This window comes from Eucyclogobius newberryi, unplaced genomic scaffold (genome assembly GCF_026437365.1).
Source record: "Eucyclogobius newberryi isolate DKJ021-1_F unplaced genomic scaffold, fEucNew1.0.hap1 SCAF_17, whole genome shotgun sequence".
In the NCBI taxonomy this organism is placed as follows: domain Eukaryota; kingdom Metazoa; phylum Chordata; class Actinopteri; order Gobiiformes; family Gobiidae; genus Eucyclogobius; species Eucyclogobius newberryi.
Genome location: NW_027315801.1, coordinates 34,806,848 through 34,824,731, shown reverse-complemented (window position 1 = coordinate 34,824,731; position 17,884 = coordinate 34,806,848). Strand labels below are relative to the sequence as shown.

At 46.6% G+C, this 17,884-nt stretch overlaps 1 protein-coding gene across 3 annotated transcripts in view; it reads right to left on the bottom strand.

Annotated features, from left to right (window-relative positions):
- Nucleotides 1-217: 217 nt before the first annotated feature.
- The window catches only part of LOC140363558 (6-phosphofructo-2-kinase/fructose-2,6-bisphosphatase-like), a 20,920-nt gene continuing 3,253 nt past the window's right edge, over nucleotides 218-17,884 (bottom strand). For 2 of the 3 annotated variants that reach the window (XM_072450191.1, XM_072450189.1), the window contains exons 2-14: nucleotides 13,099-13,224; nucleotides 12,365-12,461; nucleotides 7,371-7,437; nucleotides 7,112-7,186; nucleotides 6,988-7,044; nucleotides 6,528-6,649; nucleotides 5,967-6,174; nucleotides 5,313-5,459; nucleotides 4,981-5,085; nucleotides 4,687-4,816; nucleotides 4,083-4,145; nucleotides 3,120-3,184; nucleotides 218-292 (exon numbers count right to left, since the gene is read on the bottom strand). In XM_072450191.1, the coding sequence (XP_072306292.1) occupies nucleotides 233-292; nucleotides 3,120-3,184; nucleotides 4,083-4,145; nucleotides 4,687-4,816; nucleotides 4,981-5,085; nucleotides 5,313-5,459; nucleotides 5,967-6,174; nucleotides 6,528-6,649; nucleotides 6,988-7,044; nucleotides 7,112-7,186; nucleotides 7,371-7,437; nucleotides 12,365-12,461; nucleotides 13,099-13,224 (1,322 nt within the window). In that variant the 3' untranslated portion in view covers nucleotides 218-232. Of the gene's footprint in view, nucleotides 293-3,119; nucleotides 3,185-4,082; nucleotides 4,146-4,686; nucleotides 4,817-4,980; nucleotides 5,086-5,312; nucleotides 5,460-5,966; nucleotides 6,175-6,527; nucleotides 6,650-6,987; nucleotides 7,045-7,111; nucleotides 7,187-7,370; nucleotides 7,438-12,364; nucleotides 12,462-13,098; nucleotides 13,225-15,362; nucleotides 15,489-17,884 lie in introns of those variants that run through there. The other variant, XM_072450190.1, reaches the window with a different exon arrangement.

The window sequence follows — 17,884 nt, the reverse complement described above, 5'->3', positions numbered from 1 at the left end:
GGCCCAGCGATTACGGAACCGTGAACTGTGAACCGTGAACCGACGTCAGCATTTTTAACGGTCCAAATCTTCCTCAGAGACGCACTTTTACGCTGGACCGGCCGCGGAACGATTGTGAGAACGTGATTTTGAACGGTTTTGAAAGAATACATGGAGGCGCGGTTTCGGTGGCGTCGAGCCCAGCGTCGCCATGGAAACGAACACTTTGAGGTCACAGTTCGGGAGGGTGGGGTCAGATGTGTTCCGGGACCGTCTCCAGGGCCTCCTCGGGCTCTCGGTCCACGTCCACGTTCTGGAAGCAACAAGAACGATACGGAAGTCAGAGAAAGCACGAGAATCCAGAACGTTCTACACTTTAGACTCAGATGTTTATGTGTATGAACGTGTTTAAACTGTGCACTTTAAACATGCTTAAAACATGTTTAAAACATACTTAAAACATGCTGAAGATATACTTAAAACATGTTCAAAAACATGCTCAAAACATACATAAGACATGCTCAAAACTAGAGCTGGGTTGAAATAATCGATTTTCTGATTTTTAATCGATTCGCATATTAATGACCGATTATCGATTCGTTCGTCCAAAGATCGATTTTTTTTATTATTATTTTTTTATTAAAAAAAATACAAAAATAATAATTATTATTTTTTTATTAAAATTATTTTCTACATTTCCCTCAGTGAACTTCAATCTACTTTCAAGAAAGATAATTTAGGACTCCTGGATTATCTTTCTTGAAAGTAAATTGACCCTTAACCTTTTCATCAGTCTTCCATCAGTAACTACCAATACTTGTAAGATTTGCTGTTTAATATTGATAAAATACTAGTTTGAATATGTTGCTTCTCTACACAGTCATGAAGTGAAGGAAACGGTTCAAATACATTTTTCATTTTTAATAACATTAACCCCCGGATCGAATCGAAATCGGATCGAATCGGAAATCAGATCGAAATCCGAGCGAATCGGATGGGATCTGAGAAATCGGAAAAAAAATATTTTGAAACTTAAAAATCGGAATCGAATCGATTCTCAAAATTTGAATCGAAACCCAGCTCTACTTAAAACATACGTATGTTGAAGACATACTTAAAACATGCTTAGAACATACTTAAAACATGCTCTAAAACATGCATAAGACATGCTTAAACATACTTAAAACATGCTGAAGACATACTTTAAACATGCTCAAAACATGCTGGACATACTTAAAACATGCACAAAAACATGCTCAAAACATACTTAAAGATGCTTAAAACATGCTCAAAACATTCATAAAACATGCTTAAAACATGCTTAAAACATACTTAAAACATGCTCAAAACATACTTAAAACATGCTAAAAAAATACTTTAAACACTTAAAACATAAAGCGCTAAACTCAATGTCTATTTGTGGACTACATGTGTCAGAGGAGACTTGAACCAGCAACCTTCCACCTCATAGACCAACACTTAATCTACTAACTACAGCAGCAGTGGTGGAGCAAAGTACATCTGTACTTTACTTAAGTACATTTACTTCACTCTAGTTAAAAGACTGAACAGCTGAAAGTACTTTTCTGTCGGTTTTCGAGAGCTTTTTGTGCATATTTATGATGATGTTCTGATGAAAGATTTTGAGTTTAAGTCCTAGGTTTGAGCAGACGAGAAAATCTGAACAAAAATGAAAAAATCAATGTCGTCACTTTTATGACTCTCGAGAGCTCTTGGACTCGCTCTTGGTCTCCAGAGCTCTTGGACTCCAGAGCTCTTGGACTCGCTCTTGGTCTCCAGAGCTCTTGGACTCGCTCTTGGTCTCCAGAGCTCTTGGACCCGGTCTTGGTCTCCAGAGCTCTTGGTCTCCAGAGCTCTTGGACTCGCTCTTGGTCTCCAGAGCTCTTGGACTCGCTCTTGGTCTCCAGAGCTCTTGGACTCGCTCTTGGTCTCCAGAGCTCTTGGACCCGGTCTTGGTCTCCAGAGCTCTTGGACCCGGTCTTGGTCTCCAGAGCTCTTGGACCCGGTCTTGGTCTCCAGAGCTCTTGGACCCGGTCTTGGTCTCCAGAGCTCTTGGACTCGCTCTTGGTCTCCAGAGCTCTTGGACTCCAGAGCTCTTGGACTCGCTCTTGGTCTCCAGAGCTCTTGGACTCGCTCTTGGTCTCCAGAGCTCTTGGACTCGCTCTTGGTCTCCAGAGCTCTTGGACCCGGTCTTGGTCTCCAGAGCTCTTGGTCTCCAGAGCTCTTGGACTCGCTCTTGGTCTCCAGAGCTCTTGGACTCGCTCTTGGTCTCCAGAGCTCTTGGACTCGCTCTTGGTCTCCAGAGCTCTTGGACCCGGTCTTGGTCTCCAGAGCTCTTGGACCCGGTCTTGGTCTCCAGAGCTCTTGGACCCGGTCTTGGTCTCCAGAGCTCTTGGACCCGGTCTTGGTCTCCAGAGCTCTTGGACTCGCTCTTGGTCTCCAGAGCTCTTGGACTCGCTCTTGGTCTCCAGAGCTCTTGGACTCGCTCTTGGTCTCCAGAGCTCTTGGACTCGCTCTTGGTCTCCAGAGCTCTTGGACCCGGTCTTGGTCTCCAGAGCTCTTGGACTCGCTCTTGGTCTCCAGAGCTCTTGGACTCGCTCTTGGTCTCCAGAGCTCTTGGACTCGCTCTTGGTCTCCAGAGCTCTTGGTCTCCAGAGCTCTTGGACTCGCTCTTGGTCTCCAGAGCTCTTGGACTCGCTCTTGGTCTCCAGAGCTCTTGGACTCGCTCTTGGTCTCCAGAGCTCTTGGACCCGGTCTTGGTCTCCAGAGCTCTTGGACCCGGTCTTGGTCTCCAGAGCTCTTGGACCCGGTCTTGGTCTCCAGAGCTCTTGGACCCGGTCTTGGTCTCCAGAGCTCTTGGACTCGGTCTTGGTCTCCAGAGCTCTTGGACTCGCTCTTGGTCTCCAGAGCTCTTGGACTCGCTCTTGGTCTCCAGAGCTCTTGGACTCGCTCTTGGTCTCCAGAGCTCTTGGACTCGCTCTTGGTCTCCAGAGCTCTCGGACTCGGTCATTACGTGTTTTTGCTCCTGTACGTTTGCTTGAGGAAGACCGTTGAGTACTTGTCACGGTCCTGCTCTGCTCTTTTCTCCTGCTCTACATAAATGAGGTGCTTGGACTCACCACAGGCCGGTCCCGGTGCGTGTTCACCGCTTCCACGTTCAGATAAACCGACTCCACTTTACAGCCTGAGAAAGAGCGAAAACACACGGTCAGAAAACACACGGTCAGAAAAACATACGGTCAGAAAACACAGGGTCAGAAAACACACAAGGTCAGAAAACACGGTCAGAAGACACAGGGTCAGAAAACACACGGTCAGAAAAACACAGGGTCAGAAAACACACGGTCAGAAAAACATACGGTCAGAAAACACAGGGTCAGAAAACACACACGGTCAGAAAACACGGTCAGAAAACACAGGGTCAGAAAAACACAGGGTCAGAAAACACACATGGTCAGAAAACACAGGGTCAGAAAATACACGGTCAGAAAACACACATGGTCAGAAAACACACGGTCGGAAAAACACACGGTCAGAAAACACACGGTCAGAAAAACACAGGGTCAGAAAACACACATGGTCAGAAAACACAGGGTCAGAAAACACAGGGTCAGAAAAACACAGGGTCAGAAAATACACGGTCAGAAAACACACGGTCAGAAAAACACAGGGTCAGAAAACACACGGTCAGAAAACACACGGTCAGAAAAACACACGGTCAGAAAACACAGGGTCAGAAAACACACGGTCAGAAAAACACACGGTCAGAAAACACAGGGTCAGAAAACACACATGGTCAGAAAAACACAGGGTCAGAAAACACACGGTCAGAAGACACAGGGTCAGAAAACACGGTCAGAAAACACGGTCAGAAGACACAGGGTCAGAAAACACAGGGTCAGAAAACACAGGGTCAGAAAAACACAGGGTCAGAAAACACACGGTCAGAAAAACACAGGGTCAGAAAACACACTGTCAGAAAAACACAGGGTCAGAAAACACACAGGGTCAGAAAAACACAGGGTCAGAAAACACAGGGTCAGTCGAGGTGCCGGACGAGCGGACGAGGAGCTTGAACGCACCGTAAGCCACCGGCGTGAGCTTCAGGACCGTGTGGAGCGGACACTTCAGGTACGGGAGCTCGTCTGCCACAAACACAACACAAGGTTAAAGCCAACGAGAGGACGGAGAGCGGGGAGAGACATTCGGCGACGCGCGCAACAGACAATTACTGTGCGACGAGGTTCTTTCTGAGCAGTTTTCTAACAAAGTAACTCCTTGTGTCGTGTTTAAAATGTGACCAAAGTGTTTAGTAGTGGTATTCTTAGTAGTAGTGTAGTATTCTTAGTAGTAGTGTAGTATTCTTAGTAGTAGTGTAGTATTCTTAGTAGTAGTGTAGTATTCTTAGTAGTAGTGTAGTATTCTTAGTAGAAGTGCAGTATTCTTAGTAGCGGTGTAGTATTCTTAGCAGTAGTGCTGTATCGTTAGTAGTAGTGTAGTATTCTTAGTAGTAGTGCAGTATTCTTAGTAGCGGTGTAGTATTCTTAGCAGTAGTGCTGTATCGTTAGTAGTAGTGTAGTATTCTTAGTAGTAGTGCAGTATTCTTAGTAGCGGTGTAGTATTCTTAGCAGTAGTGCTGTATCGTTAGTAGTAGTGTAGTATTCTTAGTAGTAGTGCTGGTCTCACCGGCGCTCTTGTCCAGGAAGTAGGCGAGTAGACACCTCATCACAGCCTGATGACAAACCACCAGAACGTTCTCCTGCCGCTCCAGCTCCATGATCACGGGCTCCAGACGGTGCACCAGGTCCTCGTACGACTGAGGGACACGACATGGGCTCATGAGCCAAGGAACCGAGGAACCGAGGAACCAAGAAACCAAGGAACCGGGGAACCGAGGAACCAAGGAACCGGGGAACCGAGGAACCAGAGACATGTTGTAACAAAGCCAGTGTGAATGTGGTGCAGACGGTGGACGCTCACCTCTCCTTTGGGATATCGATATCGATACTTGTCCTGGTCCCTCAGAGCGAACTCCTCTGGATGATGCTCCTGGATCTCCTCGTAGGTCATCTCCTCACACACGCCCTGAACATCAAAACCAGGTCTAAACCAGGTCCAAACCAGGACTAAACCAGGTCTAAACCAGGACTAAAGCAGGCCTAAACTAGATCTAAAGCAGGTCTAAACCAGGACTAAACCTGGTCCAAACCAGGACTAAACCAGATCTTAACCAGGACTAAAACAGTTCTAAACCAGGACTAAACCAGTTCTAAACCAGGACTAAACCAGGACTAAACTAGGACTAAACTCACCGCGTCGATCTCGTTGAGCGCCTTCCACTGCTCGTACGGCACGCCCAGCGCCTCGGCCGTCTGAATGGTCCTCTTCATGTGACTCGTCCAAACCTTCAGGTCCGAAATGTTCTGACCGCTCATGTACTTCCCCAACGAGTGAGCGTACTGAGCAGGAGAAGAGGAGAGGGTCAGAGGAGAGGAGGAGAGGGTCAGAGGAGGAGAGGGTCAGAGGAGAGGGTCAGAGGAGGAGAGGGTCAGAGGAGAGGAGGAGAGGGTCAGAGGAGGAGAGGGTCAGAGGAGAGGGTCAGAGGAGGAGAGGGTCAGAGGAGAGGAGGAGAGGGTCAGAGGAGAGGAGGAGAGGGTCAGAGGAGGAGAAGGTCAGAGGAGGAGAGAGGGTCAGAGGAGGAGAGGAGAAGGTCAGAGGAGAAAAGAGGAGAAGAGGATGAAGGTCAGAGAAGAGGGTCAGAGGAGAAGAAAGAGTCAAAGGAGAAGAGAGCGTCAGAGGAGAAGAGAGGGTCAGGGGAGAAGGTCAGAGGGTCAGAGGAGAGGGTCAGAGGAGAAGGTCAGAGGGTCAGAGGAGAGGGTCAGAGGAGAAGGTCAGAGGGTCAGAGGAGAGGGTCAGAGGAGCATGGGAGCAGAGGTCAGTGCCATGTTAGGACTGGAGTTCGGTACCTTGGCTCCTCGCGCTGACAGCCCCGTGTCTCCTCCGATGCGTCCGAGGAGGTTGAGCTCGCTCTCGCCGTGGCGACTGAGGAAGATGGAGCGCGGCGTCACGTGGATGTTCATCAGGTAATACACAATCCGGCTCTGGACGTGGTCCTGGATGCGGTTGACCAGGTAACGACTGCCCACGTTAAAGATCTTAATGTACGAGAGACTCCTGAGGAAAGAGCTGAGTTTAGTCTTCTCTGCACCTCCTCAGTAAGTCTGTGGTGATGACAGAACTTTGTGTGGAGGTTAAGAAGACTAAATCAGGCACCAGAACCAGGACTGAACCAGAACCAAACTAAGACTAGAACAGGAAGTAAACCAGGACCAAACTAAGACTAGAACAGGAACTAAATCAGGACTAAACTAAGACTAGAACAGGAACTAAACCAGGACCAAACTAAGACTAGAACAGGAACTAAACCAGGACCAAACTAAGACTAGAACAGGGACTAAACCAGGACTAAACCAGGACTAAACCAGGAATGAACAGGACTAAACCCAGTAAAACCCTCGGATGCTGACCTGTCCTTCTGGTCGTTCAGAGGGACATAGTTCTGTTTGTAACACTCGATCCTCTTCAGAAAGTCCTTCACAGCTTCTTCTTTGTCACAGTCCACGTAGTCTGGGCTGCTCAGCTTCACCTGCTGTTTGACCAAGCACCACAAGACTTCGTTAGACCTCATTAGACCTCATTAGACTTTATTAGACTTCGTTAGACCTCATTAGACCTCATTAGACTTTATTAGACCTCATTAGACTTTATTAGACCTCATTAGACCTCATTAGACCTCATTAGACTTTATTAGACCTCATTAGACCTCATTAGACCTCATTAGACTTTATTAGACCTCATTAGACCTCATTAGACCTCATTAGACCTCATTAGACCTCATTAGACTTTATTAGACTTTGTTAGACTTTGTTAGACTTTGTTAGACTTTGATAGACTTTGATAGACTTTGTTGGACTGTCAGTGACTCACTTTAATGTTTTCCTCGATGATTTCGGGATCGTCACAAACCGACTCCACGAAGAAAACCTGCAGCAGAAACAGTCAATATTGACCCGGTCAGAGTTAAAGTGCAGATGACCGCCAGAGTCTGGACCTTGTATCCGTTTTCTCTGGCAAAGCTGAGGATCAGGTCTCTGCGTTCTTGGGTCGTGTTGGTGGCGTCGAACACCTGAAAGAGTCACAAGTTTAGACTGGAGTTGGTATGAACACCTGAAAGGGTCACACGTTTAGACTGGAGTTGGTGTGAACACCTGAAAGGGTCACACGTTTAGACTGGAGTTGGTGTGAACACCTGAAAGGGTCACACGTTTAGACTGGAGTTGGTGTGAGTGTGAGGTGTTTGTGCGACTCACAGCGACTTGGCCCAGGTCGCGGCTGAAGTACTCGTACACGTCCTCCAGAGCCGAGATGGCACAGGCCCTGAAGACACAAGAATGAGACTTCTGAAGACACAAGCGTGAGACTTCTGAAGATACAAGCATGAGACTTCTGAAGACACAAGAGTGAGACTTCTGAAGACACAAGCGTGAGACTTCTAAAGACACAAGAGTGAGACTTCTAAAGACACAAGCGTGAGACTTCTGAAGAAACAAGCGTGAGACTTCTGAAGACACAAGCGTGAGACTTCTGAAGACACAAGCGTGAGACTTCTGAAGATACAAGCGTGAGACTTCTGAAGACACAAGCGTGAGACTTCTGAAGATACAAGCGTGAGACTTCTAAAGACACAAGCATGAGACTTCTGAAGACACAAGAGTGAGACTTCTGAAGACACAAGCGTGAGACTTCTAAAGACACAAGAGTGAGACTTCTAAAGACACAAGCGTGAGACTTCTGAAGAAACAAGCGTGAGACTTCTGAAGACACAAGCGTGAGACTTCTGAAGACACAAGCGTGAGACTTCTGAAGACACAAGCGTGAGACTTCTGAAGACACAAGAGTGAGACTTCTGAAGACACAAGAGTGAGACTTCGGAAGACACAAGCGTGAGACTTCTAAAGACACAAGCGTGAGACTTCTGAAGACACAAGCGTGAGACTTCTGAAGACACAAGCGTGAGACTTCTGAAGACACAAGCGTGAGACTTCTAAAGACACAAGAGTGAGACTTCTGAAGACACAAGCGTGAGACTTCTGAAGACACAAGAGTGAGACTTCTGAAGACACAAGAGTGAGACTTCGGAAGACACAAGCGTGAGACTTCTAAAGACACAAGCGTGAGACTTCTGAAGACACAAGCGTGAGACTTCTGAAGACACAAGCGTGAGACTTCTGAAGACACAAGCGTGAGACTTCTAAAGACACAAGAGTGAGACTTCTGAAGACACAAGCGTGAGACTTCTGAAGACACAAGCGTGAGACTTCTGAAGACACAAGCGTGAGACTTCTAAAGACACAAGAGTGAGACTTCTGAAGACACAAGAGTGAGACTTCTAAAGACACAAGCGTGAGACTTCTAAAGACACAAGCGTGAGACTTCTAAAGACACAAGCATGAGACTTCTGAAGACACAAGCGTGAGACTTCTGAAGACACAAGCGTGAGACTTCTAAAGACACAAGCATGAGACTTCTGAAGACACAAGCGTGAGACTTCTGAAGACACAAGCGTGAGACTTCTGAAGACACAAGCGTGAGACTTCTAAAGACACAAGCGTGAGACTTCTGAAGACACAAGCGTGAGACTTCTGAAGACACAAGCGTGAGACTTCTGAAGACACAAGAGTGAGACTTCTAAAGACACAAGCATGAGACTTCTGAAGACACAAGAGTGAGACTTCTGAAGACACAAGCGTGAGACTTCTGAAGACACAAGCGTGAGACTTCTAAAGACACAAGAGTGAGACTTCTAAAGACACAAGCGTGAGACTTCTGAAGACACAAGCGTGAGACTTCTGAAGACACAAGCGTGAGACTTCTAAAGACACAAGCATGAGACTTCAGAAGACACAAGAGTGAGACTTCTGAAGACACAAGAGTGAGACTTCTGAAGACACAAGAGTGAGACTTCTAAAGACGCAAGCGTGAGACTTCTAAAGACGCAAGCGTGAGACTTCTGAAGATACAAGCGTGAGACTTCTGAAGACACAAGCGTGAGACTTCTGAAGACACAAGCGTGAGACTTCTGAAGATACAAGCGTGAGACTTCTGAAGACACAAGCGTGAGACTTCTAAAGACACAAGCGTGAGACTTCTGAAGACACAAGCGTGAGACTTCTGAAGACACAAGCGTGAGACTTCTAAAGACACAAGCGTGAGACTTCTAAAGACACAAGCGTGAGACTTCTGTAGACACAAGCGTGAGATTTCTGAAGACACAAGCGTGAGACTTCTGAAGACACAAGCGTGAGACTTCTGAAGACACAAGCGTGAGACTTCTAAAGACACAAGCATGAGACTTCTGAAGACACAAGAGTGAGACTTCTGAAGACACAAGAGTGAGACTTCGAAAGACACAAGCGTGAGACTTCTAAAGACACAAGCGTGAGACTTCTGAAGACACAAGCGTGAGATTTCTGAAGACACAAGCGTGAGACTTCTGAAGACACAAGCGTGAGACTTCCGAAGACACAAGTGTGAGACTTCTGAAGACACAAGCGTGAGACTACCGAAGACACAAGCGTGAGACTTCTGAAGACACAAGCGTGAGACTTCTGAAGACACAAGCGTGAGACTTCTGAAGACACAAGCGTGAGACTTCTGAAGACACAAGAGTGAGACTTCTAAAGACACAAGCGTGAGACTTCTAAAGACACAAGCGTGAGACTTCTAAAGACACAAGCATGAGACTTCTGAAGACACAAGCGTGAGACTTCTGAAGACACAAGCGTGAGACTTCTAAAGACACAAGCGTGAGACTTCTGAAGACACAAGCGTGAGACTTCTGAAGACACAAGCGTGAGACTTCTGAAGACACAAGCGTGAGACTTCTGAAGACACAAGCGTGAGACTTCTAAAGACACAAGCATGAGACTTCTGAAGACACAAGCGTGAGACTTCTGAAGACACAAGCGTGAGACTTCTAAAGACACAAGCATGAGACTTCTGAAGACACAAGCGTGAGACTTCTGAAGACACAAGCGTGAGACTTATGAAGACACAAGCGTGAGACTTCTGAAGACACAAGCGTGAGACTTCTGAAGACACAAGTGTGAGACTTCTGAAGACACAAGCGTGAGACTTCTGAAGACACAAGCGTGAGACTTCTGAAGACACAAGCATGAGACTTCTGAAGACACAAGAGTGAGACTTCTGAAGACACAAGCGTGAGACTTCTGAAGACACAAGCGTGAGACTTCTAAAGACACAAGAGTGAGACTTCTGAAGACACAAGCGTGAGACTTCTGAAGACACAAGCGTGAGACTTCTAAAGACACAAGCATGAGACTTCTGAAGACACAAGCGTGAGACTTCTGACGACACAAGAGTGAGACTTCTAAAGACACAAGCGTGAGACTTCTAAAGACACAAGCGTGAGACTTCTGAAGACACAAGAGTGAGACTTCTGAAGACACAAGCGTGAGACTTCTGAAGACACAAGCGTGAGACTTCTAAAGACACAAGCGTGAGACTTCTGAAGACACAAGCGTGAGACTTCTAAAGACACAAGCGTGAGACTTCTAAAGACACAAGAGTGAGACTTCTAAAGACACAAACGTGAGACTTCTGACGACACAAGAGTGAGACTTCTAAAGACACAAGCGTGAGACTTCTGAAGACACAAGAGTGAGACTTCTGACGACACAAGAGTGAGACTTCGGAAGACACAAGAGTGAGGCTTCTGAAGACACAAGCGTGAGACTTCTAAAGACACAAGCGTGAGACTTCTGAAGACACAAGAGTGAGACTTCTGAAGACACAAGCGTGAGACTTCCGAAGACACAAGCGTGAGACTTCTGAAGACACAAGCGTGAGACTTCTGAAGACACAAGCGTGAGACTTCTGAAGACACAAGCGTGAGACTTCTGAAGACACAAGCGTGAGACTTCTAAAGACACAAGAGTGAGACTTCGGAAGACACAAGCATGAGACTTCTGAAGACACAAGAGTGAGACTTCGGAAGACACAAGCATGAGACCATCAACTGTTGGACGCTCTAAAGCTCAAATGGTGGTCAGTCTCGTGGCCGGTCAAAATTGGTTAGTCCAAGTTGAGTTCAACTTAGGAAGTCCTGAGTGAGACGAACCAGACTAAGTCTCATGTGTTGAGGCTCAATCATGAGACGGACTCGAGACAGTGAGTCTGGATTTACTGAGGTTTTGTGGGACTGCTCTCTGATTAAAGCCTGAGTCAGACGATCCAGTCCTGGTTTAGTCCTGGTTTAGTCCTGGTTTAGTCCTGGTTTAGTCCTGGTTTAGCCCTGGTTCAGTCCTGGTTCAGTCCTGGTTTAGTCCTGGTTTAGTCCTGGTTCTGTTCTGGTTCTGTCCTGGTTTAGTCCTGGTTTAGTCCTGGTTTAGTCCTGGTTTAGTCCTGGTTCTGTCCTGGTTCAGTCCTGGTTTAGTCCTGGTTCTGTCCTGGTTCTGTCCTGGTTTAGACCTGGTTTAGTCCTGGTTTAGTCCTGGTTTAGTCCTGGTTTAGCCCTGGTTCAGTCCTGGTTCAGTCCTGGTTTAGTCCTGGTTTAGTCCTGGTTCTGTTCTGGTTCTGTCCTGGTTTAGTCCTGGTTTAGTCCTGGTTTAGTCCTGGTTCTGTCCTGGTTTAGTCCTGGTTCTGTCCTGGTTCAGTCCTGGTTCTGTCCTGGTTTAGTCCTGGTTTAGTCCTGGTTCTGTCCTGGTTCTGTCCTGGTTTAGTCCTGGTTTAGTCCTGGTTTAGTCCTGGTTCTGTCCTGGTTTAGTCCTGGTTTAGTCCTGGTTCTGTCCTGGTTCTGTCCTGGTTCTGTCCTGGTTTAGTCCTGGTTCTGTCCTGGTTCTGTCCTGGTTCTGTCCTGGTTCTGTCCTGGTTCTGTCCTGGTTTAGTCCTGGTTTAGTCCTGGTTCTGTCCTGGTTCTGTCCTGGTTTAGTCCTGGTTTAGTCCTGGTTTAGTCCTGGTTCTGTCCTGGTTTAGTCCTGGTTTAGTCCTGGTTTAGTCCTGGTTCTGTCCTGGTTCTGTCCTGGTTCTGTCCTGGTTCTGTCCTGGTTCTGTCCTGGTTTAGTCCTGGTTTAGTCCTGGTTTAGTCCTGGTTCTGTCCTGGTTCTGTCCTGGTTCTGTCCTGGTTTAGTCCTGGTTTAGTCCTGGTTTAGTCCTGGTTCTGTCCTGGTTTAGTCCTGGTTTAGTCCTGGTTTAGTCCTGGTTCTGTCCTGGTTCTGTCCTGGTTCTGTCCTGGTTCTGTCCTGGTTTAGTCCTGGTTTAGTCCTGGTTTAGTCCTGGTTCAGACCTTCGTATCTTCATGGCCTCAGAGTTTTCTGGTCTGAAGAACTCAAAGCTGTTGTAAGTTCTCGTAGCGTCTCTTCGATATTGGCCCACGTTAAACACTGAACACAAACACAGAAAGTAAAGACAATATTATGTTTTGGACCTAAAGATTACACTTAAAACTTTATTTAAACTTTAGTGAAAACAAAACACCAGTTACACGTGTAACCGTGGTTCTATGAATCCTGTGGCAGTGGAACAGATCTGACTCTTACAGGTTTGTGACTTTTAGTGACGTATAAAACATTATCAGAGCTTTTCGGTCATCGATTTGTCTGAGATTATAAACAATCAGTATCGACCATGAACAAAAAACACATTTTTTGTTTTTTGTAAACAGCTGAAGAATAAAAATATAAAATAAACTTTACACATTTTTTCAGTTTTTGGCTCTGAATAAAACAGATGCAATCATTTGTCAAATTTAAGACTTGAGTTTAATACATTTACCGGCGAGTGATATTTTTTTATTGTCCCAATTTCATTTATTTGTTGGTATCTCTTAAAACTCTTCATTAAATGTGCTTTAAAAAAGACTTAAACACGGCCAGGATCTTTAACAATGTGGGAGAAAACTGAAACACAAACATGCAAGAACCACACGCGCTTAAGAACACGTTCGCAGATGTCCAAACCATCCGGATCGTCCCCTGCGCAGACTTCGCCGCGCTCTCTCTACGCTCGCTTCTGCCGTACCTTTGGTGGAGACGCCAATCCAGTTGAGGTACCGCGTGAGCTTCTTGGAGATGTAGGTCTTTCCTCGCGCCGGCAAACCCACCATCACGATCAAGGTTGGCGAGTTGGTGAACTGAGGCACCGACGCTGAAAACACACGAAAGCCGCAACCGTCAACAAGGAAGGCCAACGAGGAAGGCCAACGAGGAAGGCCAACGAGGAAGGCCAACGAGGAAGACCAACGAGGAAGGCCAACGAGGAAGACCAACGAGGAAGGCCAACGAGGAAGGCCAACGAGGAAGGCCAACGAGGAAGACCAACGAGGAAGGCCAACGAGGAAGACCAACGAGGAAGGCCAACGAGGAAGGCCAACGAGGAAGGCAGACGAGGAACGCCGACGAGGAAGACCAACGAGGAACGCCAACGAGGAAGACCAACGAGGAACGCCAACGAGGAAGGCCAACGAGGAAGGCAGACGAGGAACGCCGACGAGGAAGACCAACGAGGAACGCCAACGAGGAAGACCAACGAGGAACGCCAACGAGGAAGGCCAACGAGGAAGGCCGACGAGGAAGGCCAACGAGGAAGGCTTAACGAGGAAGGCTCAACGAAGAACGCCAACGAGGAAGGCCAACGAGGAACGCCGACGAGGAACGCCAACGAGAAAAGGCCAGTTCTACTGGTCGAGCCTCATCGGTCGCATTTAGTTTAATTTATTACAATTCTTTTTAAAGTATAAACACAAGACACACAAGTAGACATCGACGGAAACGAAAATTGCAATTAAGAAAGTCCCGTTTAGTCCAAAGTCGATCACATTTGTTACATTCCAAAAGTATCCATGTGTCGTGTCCATGGCAGGAGTTCATAGTTCTGAGATCTAATGCGATGGAAATGTCAAGTACAGTCTGTAGCTTGGTGTTGTTTTCAGTCCAGTATTTGTGAGCGACAGGACAGTCCCAGAACACGTGGTTTGCCTCCAGGTGGCGCTGTTTCTCCTGCAGTTGCATTTCCCTGTGAATAATGAGCACTTTGACCTGGAGTTATGAAGAAACCAGACACATTTTCACAACAGAATTCACTCCAAACATGTGACTTTGAGCTCCTCCTCTGGGATGGACACATGTTCCCACTCTTCATCTGTCAAAACAAGATGATATTCTCTGTCTTATTTGTTTTTAAATATATTTAGTAGAGTATTTGTCCAGATTAGAAATGCACTGATATTATTACAATCTGGTGAAAAGCGTTTTATCCGTCTGATTTTACACTTAAAATTATGATCAATTTCAATTTGAAGTTGAGCATGTTTTTTCTGAGGCTTTAAAATGTTGTGATTTAATTTCTACAGTTTCGTGAAATCAAACTTTCTCAACGATAAACTAAAGTTAATAGAAATAAAAACAATAGACTTCCAGGGACTGAATTGAAATGATCTAGTTTTACATCTGGAATTGTCCCAAGAATCGCTTTTTTTGTTGCTTCTTGCTGTGACACCGTGACCTGAATAATCACTATTACTGATTAACTACGACGTTGACCCGGGTCATAAACCTAAATGAGTCGTTAAGAGAAAGTGCCTCAGGTAACAGGTCAGACTTCCACAGATCAACCAAAGTCTCTTGCCTTTGAGTTCATTCAGTTAATTAAGAGCAAGAGGAGTTCATGAAGACGTTTGGACATTATTTCTAAACCGCATTTGACACAGAACGACCTTAAAATACAATACAAACGATTAAAAGCAATAACAGGGTAAATGCACGATAAAGCAGGCCAGTGTTTTTCAAACGGTGGTGCGCAGGTTCCTCTACAGACATTTTACTGCACGTTTTTGTGAAGTGTGTGTAAACTTCGTTTAGTCCTGATTTAGACCTGGTTCAGTCCTGATTTAGACCTGGTTTAGTCCTGATTTAGACCTGGTTTAGTCCTGATTTAGACCTGGTTTAGTCCTGTTTTAGACCTGGTTTAGACCTGGTTCAGTCCTGATTTAGACCTGGTTTAGTCCTGATTTAGACCTGGTTTAGTCCTGGTTTAGTCCTGGTTTAGTCCTGTTTTAGACCTGGTTTAGACCTGGTTCAGTCCTGATTTAGACCTGGTTTAGTCCTGATTTAGACCTGGTTTAGTCCTGTTTTAGACCTGGTTTAGACCTGGTTCAGTCCTGATTTAGACCTGGTTTAGTCCTGATTTAGACCTGGCTTAGTCCTAGTTTAGACCTGGTGTAGACCTGGTTTAGTCCTGGTTTAGACCTGTTTTAGAAATGGCACATTCACAGATGAAGTACTCACAGCCTCTTCTCTTGCTCAGCCGGCTCTTCATCCAGGGGACCCAGGTTTTCTCCAGTGGGTTTTGAGTGAGTGACACGTGTCCCTCTGACATTTTGACAGATTTAGTGTTTTCTTTACTCTGAGAATGTTTTTAGAGCTAAAACGGCGGCAGCAGGAGAAACTTTGAGGAGAAACTCTGAGGTTTTGAACTTTTCACAATCAGGAGGTCAAAGGGGCGGGGCTTTGGATAAGAGATGACGAGACCGGCTGCGATTGGACGGAGAGTTTACCAGTCACCAAAGGACCAATCACGGACGGCCTGAAGTTCCTGGTCTGATCCGACCCCGAGAACAGGGTCAAACCGCAGCAGACACAGGCAGAACATGCAAAACCAGGCCAGAGTACCAACCTCTGCACCACCGTTTGACTCTGACTCAACTGATCAAGGAGAAGAAGAGTGAAAAACAACTGTCGGATTATCGTTCTTAAGAGTCAAACAACAGCTCCATCTAGTGGCCATGACGTGGAGCTGCGTTACAGACGGACAAAGTTATAATTATTATTTTTATAGTTGTTTTAAGGAACTGTAATGTGTTTTTAAATGTAATATATCACGACGACAAAGCTGGAAATGAGGCTCATTAAAAAGGTCTGCTGTAGGGTAACGTTTATTAGCATAGCCACTAGCATTAGCCAGCTGCTAACGACAGAAGAGAAACAGCCCACAGTGAACATGCAGCGTTTGTCCTCCAGATGGCAGTAGACACAGTGAACATGCAGCGTTTGTCCTCCAGATGGCAGTAGACACAGTGAACATGCAGCGTTTGTCCTCCAGATGGCAGTAGACACAGTGAACGTGCAGCGTTTGTCCTCCAGATGGCAGTAGACACAGTGAACATGCAGCGTTTGTCCTCCAGATGGCAGTAGACACAGTGAACATGCAGCGTTTGTCCTCCAGATGGCAGTAGACACAGTGGACATGCAGCGTTTGTCCTCCAGATGGCAGTAGACACAGTGAACGTGCAGCGTTTGTCCTCCAGGTGGCAGTAGACACAGTGAACGTGCAGCGTTTGTCCTCCAGGTGGCAGTAGACACAGTGAACGTGCAGCGTTTGTCCTCCAGGTGGCAGTAGACACAGTGGACATGCAGCGTTTGTCCTCCAGATGGCAGTAGAAACAGTGGACATGCAGCGTTTGTCCTCCAGATGGCAGTAGACACAGTGAACATGCAGCGTTTGTCCTCCAGATGGCAGTAGACACAGTGAACATGCAGCGTTTGTCCTCCAGATGGCAGTAGACACAGTGAACATGCAGCGTTTGTCCTCCAGATGGCAGTAGACACAGTGAACATGCAGCGTTTGTCCTCCAGATGGCAGTAGACACAGTGAACATGCAGCGTTTGTCCTCCAGATGGCAGTAGACACAGTGAACATGCAGCGTTTGTCCTCCAGATGGCAGTAGAGCATGTCACGTCGCTTCAGACTCATGAATAACAGGGTCAGTGAGAATTCCAAAGCTGCAATACTAATGTGTAACGCACAAGTACTTTCCGGTAGTAGTTGAATCACTGCTTTGCCGTCATCACCGTAGCAACGAGTAAACAAATGCTCAACTGCTGTGAGGGGCTAGCTTCACGTTAAACCCAGAAAAGAACTGAAAGAGCCGCCATTTACAGACAGAGAACACAGTTTGTAAAGTTTATAATTGTACTTCCTGGTTGGACACAAGCACAAATATGACACAGCTGTTACCATAGCAACCAGACTGTAAACAAGAGCCAAACTCCACCTGACACACAAAACACCGTCATTTAGTCCAACCATGGTTTAAACTGTCTCTGTGTCGCACACTGATGACATCACAGAGGGACTCAGCTCCACTTCCTGTCATTTTAAACTCTTATTTGTCATACTTCCTTCACCAACTCTGACTTACACCACCAAACCAAGTCAGAGTCAGAAGAACAGGAGGTTCCATGAGGACTTTAAAGCTTACCGGGGCCAGTGGTTCCCAAAGTGGGGGTCGCGTCACATGATTTACAGCTCGAATGTATGGATTAAAAAACAGTGAGTTTGAGTGAAACTGGGTAAAAGAAAACACAATAAACTAGAAAAATAAATACAAATGAGCCTCATTTTCAAAGCTACAAACAGCTTTTCCTGTGACCCTTTGACCTTTGAACTCTGCTCTCTCACCCGTGTGCTCTCTCTCTCTCTCACCCGTGTGCTCTCTCTCTCTCACCCGTGTGCTCTCTCTCTCTCACCCGTGTGCTCTCTCTCTCTCTCACCCGTGTGCTCTCTCTCTCTCACCCGTGCTCTCTCCCTCTCTCACCCGTGCTCTCTCTCTCTCTCACCCGTGCTCTCTCTCTCTCTCTCACCCGTGTGCTCTCTCTCTCTCACCCGTGTGCTCTCTCTCTCTCTCACCCGTGTGCTCTCTCTCTCTCTCACCCGTGTGCTCTCTCTCTCTCTCACCCGTGTGCTCTCTCTCTCTCACCCGTGTGCTCTCTCTCTCTCACCCGTGTGCTCTCTCTCTCACCCGTGTGCT